This window comes from Vollenhovia emeryi, unplaced genomic scaffold (assembly GCF_000949405.1).
Source record: "Vollenhovia emeryi isolate VEMERY1.0 unplaced genomic scaffold, V.emery_V1.0 DF939136.1, whole genome shotgun sequence".
NCBI classification, from domain to species: domain Eukaryota; kingdom Metazoa; phylum Arthropoda; class Insecta; order Hymenoptera; family Formicidae; genus Vollenhovia; species Vollenhovia emeryi.
The window spans coordinates 511,808-521,229 of NW_011967230.1; the positions used below are offsets into that span (position 1 = coordinate 511,808).

General features: G+C 43.9%; 1 protein-coding gene across 3 annotated transcripts in view; it reads left to right on the top strand.

Moving 5' to 3' along the window:
- LOC105567554 (neuronal acetylcholine receptor subunit alpha-7) overlaps nucleotides 1–9,422 on the top strand; it is a 237,998-nt gene that overhangs the window by 105,885 nt on the left and 122,691 nt on the right. For all 3 annotated transcript variants that reach the window (XR_001009361.1, XM_012022492.1, XM_012022494.1), the window contains exon 5: nucleotides 3,813–3,922. Coding sequence is in view for 2 of the 3 variants with exons in the window: in XM_012022492.1 (XP_011877882.1) it covers nucleotides 3,813–3,922 (110 nt within the window). In the remaining variant the exon portion in view is untranslated. The remainder of the gene's footprint in view (nucleotides 1–3,812; nucleotides 3,923–9,422) is intronic.

Below are 9,422 nucleotides of genomic sequence, written 5' to 3' on the forward strand. Positions count from 1 at the left end.
CGTTCCTCCCTTGGCGCGAAGGACTCGACTATTTTACGCAGAGTGTACGATGAATATATTTAAAGAAACAGTTTTTTTTTCTGGATAAACTCACACGATTTTTATTAGCTACCTTTTTGATCATCGAAGTTTCGGGCGTGTCCTCGCGGATCATCTCACTTATAAACTTCGTAGAAGAAAGGTCGAGTATGAGCTCGCTCGCTAATTGTATATAACTAATCAAGCTACGCGTTCCTCCCTTGGCGCGAAGGACTCGACTATTTTACGCAGAGTGTACGATGAATATATTTAAAGAAACAGTTTTTTTTTCTGGATACAACTCACACGATTTTTATTAGCCAACCATCTGCGTTAGTAGCTATTGTGGCCGATGACCCCATTTTTTTCTTCTGCATCACTCTCACGTTCGCTTTGACGTGGAAAGGGTTCGATTATAGCATTAAGGTAGTAGCTTTCCGCCCCGGATGGCGGAAAACGCGAGAGTTATGGCTCGTTAAGTATTGCGAGGTACATACTACATAGGGGAATACACGAACGCGAAGTTAAGTAATAGCGTACCGAGTGCTCGTTGTAAAACTAGCTTCGTGAAACAATGCGACGTATTTTTTACCACGGAGATTTCTCGCGCCAACTTGGAAACTATGTTACCGTATAACGTTCCGTTATGTTAGACCAGAATTTACCTTAGCCCGGTATTAAGTGAGTAAATAAGTAAATTCGCTACCATTTGGAAAATCAATATACCGCCCGTAGTAACATATTAATTAAAAAGTAAATGTTTGAAATCTGCCGCTGTAAAGTTAAACACACCGCGTCGGAGTCAACCAGCGGCATTTACCCCGCACAAACTTAATGATAAGGGTACAAATCACGCTAATTGAGTACTCAATCGACGTTATTCTGCTACCTGCCATTACATGGCACTAATAGCTAGACAAGCGCTAGAGCATTTCACCCGCAGACATGTGTACGGTGACAATTCGCGCGAGCTCTTTATTCTATAGTCTACAGTTGTACTCAGCGTGTCGACTTTATAAACGGTATATATTTGGAATATTCGTTAAATCGTAAACGAAGGTACAATTTATATTTATTATTAAAAACGTTTGCTGAATTTGACTTCACACAGTAACATGGATATATATTTTTTTTTAATTAAAATATTACTTATACTATTTATTGAACTGTTTTGCAGCACTGTCCTTGGATTGGACAAATAGTTAAAAGAATCGTACTTACAATTTCCTATCTCTCCCTCCTCCCTCCCCCCCCCCCCCCCTCTCTCTCTCTCTCGATTCTACGATTCTCGGTCCGAGAATGTCAAAGCGATTCGGCGGAAGTTGGCACGCGGTTACGACGCGGCGGATATAAAACAGACTGGCGACAATCGGTCGTTTGACGAGACGAAACTTAGTTCTTCGGGGAACGTCGTCCTCGTCGCTGCCGCGTCATCAACGTCACCGCCGGGTCTTCATTACGGTTCGCTTCCGTGAGCCGCGGGGATGCGGATGCCAAAACGTGCGCGCCGTAGAAAACGACGGCTGTCCGCCGTCGGAAAACGGAACTCCGAAAATCTCGGCGTAACGGGACGGCGCGGCGACTTTCGCCGCGCGGGGCCCCCGCTGAATTTCTCGTTTGTGCAATTCAGCCGCGTAATCTAATGAGCAAACGCCGCGGACTTGGCGCGTAGACCGGAAATTGAAGTATACATTATAAAACGTGCCGCTGGCGCGGCGTTTCCTATGCAGGCGGCGTGCCGCCGGCGCCGTCGTCGTCGCCGCCGAAACCAGGTCGCGCATGCCGCGTGCGGCCTTACCCTCGAATTCCGCGGGCTTCGCACTCGAGAAATTACGCTTTTCTGATTCGCGGCCGTTTCGCGGCCGGTAGCGATGAATATTTAGCGATCGCTACGTGACTCCGTTGGATATCCGGGTCGAGCCGGCGGGCTCCGGTCTTCCGGAGGAATCCCACTTGGGCGAACGTAACGCGGCCACACCGGGAAAAAATATAATTTATCGAGTTCGCCGGAGATATCTTTCGCCGCGCGTTGCAACCCGCGATGCCATTTCTCTCATAATAATTTTTCGCATAAATCGCGCGCGCCCTTTGTACAGAGGTAACAGCGGCGACGCTGGATTAAAAACGCTCACGGGTTTATCATATGGCGCGCGATATAAATGAAATATACAGTTACGCTCCGGTGTACAAACGGTGATAATTCTAATTTAAATTACTCGATTCTGTGTAATATCCGTAGTGGATCCTGAGTATAATGTTCACATTGTTACTTCGTTGATAATTACTCCGGATGCGCGGCGCCCTGCGCCCGTAATTCGAGAGTGCGTAACCACCTCGCGGTCGCGGATAATTCCGCAAAAAATGCGTCGTCGCGCATCAGCGGAAAAGCATTTCTCATTACGACCGAATCGTACATGTAAGACGCAAGTCCTCGTGAAACTTTGATCGTTAAAGTTGAATATGGCTTTTAGCCCGAACCAACGGTAGCGGCGCTCCTTGCCGGGAGTTTCGAGTGGATCACAAACTGTCGTGGCGGATACGACGATCCAGAAGAGTTTCGTTTGTTTACGAGCACTCTAATTAATATGAAGGCCAAATTCGTGTTTGACTCTTTCTCTCTCTCTCCTATCTAACTTGCTCTCTCTATCTCTCTCTCTTTCTGATCTCTTTCGCTCAACTTGGCCGGTCGAACTCCGTGAGCGGATAGAATTTACGCGGATAATTAATCTTTTATACAACGGGGATTAATTAACTCGTGTAAATTTATTCGCAGCCAAAGGTTCCGTGAATCCATCGGCCCCTATTACCATGGATACTTGAGAATGGATGGTGCACAGTTCGGAACCAGGTTCTACGTAGCGCTATCATCGCTCGAAATTTTATCGAAATTATGTGGAACATCAAGCATAAACTACAAAAAAAAATTACGTTGCGATAAAAACTCTATTACAGCGTAACAAAGTACTCGCGAAAATCGGAAAATATGGAATTAGAGTCTTCCATAAAAAAGGGTAATTATTGTTTATTTTCTTCGTCTATTCTGTACGACCAATATATCTATTTTTTTCATATTTATCGTCGCGCAGGTCGTGTTTTACGTGTAACGTACGATTAAATTAAAGTAATTTCAGACGGTAAAGCGGTTTCCCGAATCTATTAAAAATTTTCTCATAAATTATTTTTATTCGCTACAATATTATGGTTGTTTTATGCGTGCTGTACTTCGATCGCGGCAATAGTATAAACGTCAAAGCAAACGTCAAGCGCCTATATCGATTTTATAATTATATTACTTGAATAAAGAGACGAAAATTGAAAATTACGTGAACATTTATTTCGCATAATGGGGATTGGTCGGAAGAACCATTCATCGCGTTTATTAAACGGGAAAATTGTACTCGTAATTAAATCTGAATTAATAGCGCCTCAGATTATCCATTTTATATTACTGCATGTATGGCAACAATTTTCATATTTATCGTCTAAATATAGGTACTCATGGGTATAAGGTATCTATTGTGCAACGATCGTCTCTCTCTCTCTCTCTCCCTCTCTCTCCGTTTTCTATATATGTATAAATTGCGCGATAAATATCTTAATTCAGATGGCTGTGTTAAAACTCTCAGGTGGATATAATCTGGCAGAAATTATCCCATATATTTCCACAAAACTGTGAAAAAGTATTCGAGTTATTAGAGAAAATGAATTATAACGTTGTGCTACGTTCAAAGAACGCTCGAAACGTTATTTCATACTTTTTAATTCATAATTTTTCCATTTCTGTGTTTGCGCAGGAGTGGACAGACTACAACCTCCAGTGGAACGAGACCGAGTACGGCGGAGTGAAGGACCTTCGAATTACGCCGAATAAGCTTTGGAAACCGGATATCCTCATGTACAACAGGTAATCTGGCCTCGTTACATCTGCGTAGAGATTCTCATTTTAGTATTGACAAACCAGTAGCTTCGAACTAACAAATTTGTTAGGAGCATTTCAGTCCCGGGCGCGAGAGGAGAGGGCTGTGGCCAATCCCTTTCATAATAGAATTCTTAATTAAAGCGACAAAAAGCCGCGTACTAACTACGCTCGTAACCATTGTGTTAATAAAGTGTACCCAGTAAAAATACGCGCGCAAACTGATTTCCCAAAGTACCGCGCGCTGAAACTCGGGGAAAAGATTTCATTGTTTGGAACGATTTACTTTGCGCGAAGGTATTTAAATCGGAGATATGCAGTTTTCAGATGGTAATAGCGTAAAATAAGAGAGCAAAATTTAATTCTTCCCGTGTTAACAAACGGAGAGTAACGACGGCCGAAAAACTGTTTGAGACGCGAATGAAAATATTCACGGTACATGAAATTCTCGCTCGTTCGCGCGCTACTACGTAGTTTATCGTGATTTAGCTGCAATTGCCACGCATCGATGAGGCTAACCCATGGGACTTCTGGTAACACGCTCGCGATTCTAGGCTGTCAATATTTCAAGAGTTACCGTTTACGTCGCGAAAACGTCGGCAAGCCCAGCAACCGTGCAAACAGTTTTACATCGATTCGCGAATCGACGTGGCAATCGACGCGAAACAAGCTGGTGCGACTCTATTATCGTAAATATAAAACTACACATTTCCCCCCACGAGTAAGCGGCCCACGTTGAATTTCTTCGATGGACTCTTTAAACGGCTGCTACTTGTCCGGTGGGCACACCCCCACCCCCTCTACATTCCTAAGAGAGAGAATTAAGATTTTTAAGATTGTCTTTTTCAGAAAAGCTGCGAGAAATAACGCGGCGGTAGCGCCACTGCAGCAAAAGTTTTTTCATTAACTTTAAGTCCGCTCCCTCGGAGACACTCCGTACGGAGCGTAAATTATTTTCGATGTACCTCGTACTCTTTTCACGTGCCATTACGGTATTGCGAATGTAGTAAAAAAAAAAAAGAAAGAATCGAAGGGTACGTAACTTTTATCCTAGTGTTGCTTCGCATCTCTCTTATTCAAAAGTATTATATATATATTATTATATATATACATATATATATTTCTTTTATATATTAAAATTCCCTGAAGTGCATGCATTTACTTGAATCCTAGTAAGAGCCGAGTATATTATACATTTATATACTTGTACTATGTATATCTTTACATTTTTCATTTGTAAATATTGTATCCACGTAATTATTGACCCCGATCGTAGAAAATCTTTCTTATCTGACGGTTCGACTCGCTTTTCGCTCCGTATCGGTCCCGATACGATTCATATTTCATCGGAAGTGATGATGCGCGAAGTCGCGAAGCGGGTCGGGCCGAACTTTCGAACGCAGTTATTATGCAAATCTTAATTGAAAGGCTAGAGTAACGAGTTGCATAAGTGCCGGTCATTTTCATTTCTCGAAAAGTTCTGGGAGTCGGCCACGCCGTGCGTTCCGCGTGGCGAAGCGGGGATTCGCGAGGGAAGTCGCGCGATTTCGCGAGTTGAAACGGCGCGGAGGGCAAACGCGACGTTCGAAAGAACACCGGGTCTGGAAACGGACGATTGACGTCGTGGCCGGCTCGCACTCTCAGCCACTATCTCTATCATAGCCTCTAGAATAATTAGTCTTAGGTATTTATAGGCTGCTATATAACTCTAGTATATAATACATACAATTCCCGGGCCGCCACACGTGAACGCATCTATGCGATTCACGTCCGGCGATCCGCAAAATTAATACGCCTGTCGCCCGCTGCCAGCCGATTCGCGCGATAACAAAGCGGACAATGTTGATCGCGTGATCGGGCCGCTTCATCGTGCCCGTTCTCGTGCCTCGCACTAATGCAACGCGACTGATGCATAAGTCATATACGTTTTCGATCGCCTGACGCGGAGCAATCAGACGGAACGGAATGCGATTTGTTGCGGACATCAAGAGAGAAAACACTGATAATCGGGTGAAAAATTGCTTTCCCGTGAATTTCGGTATTTCTTTCTTCTTTTTTTTTTATATCGACGGTAACACAACCGCTGCGCACTAACTAATCCTGTCGTGATTGAAAACGGAATACTAGCGAATAAATTCGGGCGGTTTAATTATAAAAGCGGCGGATGGAATAACAGCGTTTCGATTTGGAGGTTGAACCAGATTCTCCCTTCCTTCTTTCGCGTACACGTTACACGCCCCGATTATTTTCGATCGGCTCGTGGATTATTCGTCGTTCGACCAGAGGCGTAAATTAGATATTCGCTACCAACTGTCAATGACTATCGGGCCAGATATGGAAGTAACAATCAAACGTGATTAGGATCATGATTCATATTCAGAATGAAATTTCGAGCCAAGTGACGCGGCTGCATAACGAGGCATTTTTGTAGCCGCAACATTTTAGATCAGGTTTAATCGAGGACTGCGTTTGATCTGGTGTAATGAACCTCGCGCCGAACTCATACGTCATGTTAATTGGACGCAAGCGGAATACTTGCGTTACATGACATTGTTAATCGCTTTCAAATACCAAAAGGCGTTAAAAAATTTACAGAAAGGTTTCTCTAAAAACTATTATGCAAATAGATAATAAAATGTTATTAAAAGTATAAATAAGGAAATATACATGAGACGTTATTAAGATTATTCAAGCAGAAGAAAAATACTTCTTAATTATCGGGCATGTAAAAGCCTTAGAAAAATTGAAATGATAATAATTGGAACGTAAATAAAGTAAATTTTAACGGGCTACTAATTTGGTAGTAAAATAGATGTGGAGTAGTGAATCAAACGATCCATTTAATTCTGATGCAAAGAGAAAAAGGAGAAAAGCAAAGCGTGCCGCGGGGACAAACGACAGAGAGAGAGATAATATGTAGACCGGCCCGAAAGTGCAGCGGGAAAAGTGAAAGACAGTAAGTGGAAAGAGGTGGAAGTGGTCAGCCGGACAGGCCGAATCCACCTCCGACCGCAACTAACAACTAGCCAAGTTAGCTGGGCCGGGGTCGGGGCGAGAGAAATTTCTCGCCGAGAACTGCCGGCGCTCTGGTAAAGTGTGCGGGATCACTTCAATTAATTAAAGTCTCGTCTCGGGGAAACTTTGCCTTTGTGGGTATCACGGGAGCGTACAATGACTCGGGACTACCGGACGACTTTCCGGTGACCAACGCGCAAACCGGAAATTAATTTTTCAAGATCGCAGGTTCGGAGCACGCGCCCACAACGAGATCTTCCCTTACCCTCGTAATGATTTAGACAGAAAAATATACGGACTTGGAATTTCCGGCGCACACACGACGCGAATAGACGGCTGTGAAGTGTGTAAGTGGTGGCTCGTTAACGCAAAGTGACACTAGAGATCGATGGGAACACTAATGACTCGACGAGTTAAGCTTGGATTTCGACGGGTCTCTCCAGTGATCATTTTCAATTTGCTGCTTGTCCCTCCGCGAGTACCGAGATCAATTCGTAATGGACGCTTATTGTTTCATCAACGATTCGCCATAACGTGGTATATACAGTCATGTCCCCCCGATGCGGCCGCATTTATTCGCATCATTCGTGCCATGTTTTGTGCGCGCACAAGTGTGCGTTCACGGGTTATATTTCAGGGAAAATATATTTTATGCGTATTAATTAAAATATTGCAATATTCTCAGAGAATGAAAAGAATGCGCACGCTCACGTGGAACATAATATAATATCGATTGCGATATAATCGTATATAGCCCGCTTGCAAGTTAATAACAAAGATCGATAATACAATTTAAATGTCGGAGCGACCTCGAATAATCCTCGGCTGGCACAATATAATTGTAAAATTTTATTATACACTTTCTATCGCGCGCGGGTTGTTCGCGCATGCAAAATGTTGACCATGGGATTTTCATCGTGGCAGACGGCAAATATTTTCCCAGCCTTATTCGACGCGGCCAAGACACATAAATCGTCGCCAGAAATTACACCGTCGATTCTCCGATAAATATGTCGTAGGCCGTTAAATCATTTAACTTATGTGCGCCCATTATCGACTGGAAAAATTTATAGGGGCGGCGGCGAAGAGGACGGTTTATCGAGGCAGCTGCGCGAAATCTACCTGACGTCTCGCGATAGCGTTTCCCCGCATATTCCAAAAACAATCGCGCCTCCTACAATCGACGAAATAACCTATCGACGCTCGACGACGCTTGATTTACGCGTTCGCCGCCGCGCGCCCGTTTGAAGCTCGCGCTCGCTGTCGCGTCTACCGAATCGAAACGGCCGTCACGTTCTCCATTGTTAAGCGCGAAATGTACACACTCCGACCTCGCTGTTCTTAATCCTATGGACGACCCAGTTTCTCAACGTAAATAGGCAACGTTGTGTTTTTCTTTCCTTTCTCATAAAACTGCGTCGTATGAAAATACTGTTTGCTTGTTTTTATGTAATTAAAGTTTACACAGAATTTTAATTACGGAACGAAACGTTTGCATCTTACGTGGTAGGGAAATTTCAAGTCTTGTGAAAAGAGAGCCTTTTCAATAGACTCTTTCACCGACGCGCTCGGATAAGCGTTAACGTTACTTTCAAAATCTTAACGTCGGTCTCGCTGCTTCATTGAGATGAGGGACGAAGGTTCTTTGCCATCACAGCCACGTGAACGAGCGGCAGGTTATCTTACAGCGATGCACGCACACTTAAATGTGGAACGAGTCCTGTGGGCGTTGGAATTTTGAAGATGACGGTTCCCGACCCTGTTAGAGAAGTTGGAGTGTAAATAAGATAACGACGGAGGGTCCACTGTAGCGCTTCCATTTTGTAACCGGCTCCGGGGAACGGTTATGCGCCGGTCCCTTCGAGGGAAAAGGCGCTTCCTGCGGAAGAGCGTAAAGCGAATCTCGAGTATCCAGCCCGAAGGTACTTTCGGGCATTACCGTCGAATTTAAGCCGCCGTTAACCCGCGGGACTAGAGCCTCAGCGTGTGCGCGGCTCGTAAAATCCGTTTCGTCTGAACACCTTCCTCGGCCATGAGAGCACTCGTTCACCAAGCGGCAGCACATCGACGAGCTACTGCTGAAAAGTATATGAAGCGGTCGCGGTAATGTCTTACTTCGTTCGCGGCCGAAACTCGCGGCGTTGCCCCCGATTTACTTCGGAGAATCGACATATAATCCTGTGCTGCAGTCCCGACACCATTTTCCTCGCCCAGAATAAATGTTATTTTATCAAAGATTTATTTTATCTTACTGTTATACTCAAGAATGCATTATATACAAAAGATTGCTAAATAAAAAATAGAAAACTGTGCATCCGAGGATTATTTTAACTTGCTGAAATCTTGTGGAACGTCCGAGATGAGATTTTTCTCGCACAGAATAATTGTTATCTGATCAAAGATTTATTTTATCTTCCTGTTATTCTCAAGAACGCATTATATACAAAAGATTGTTAGGTAAAAAATAGTACAA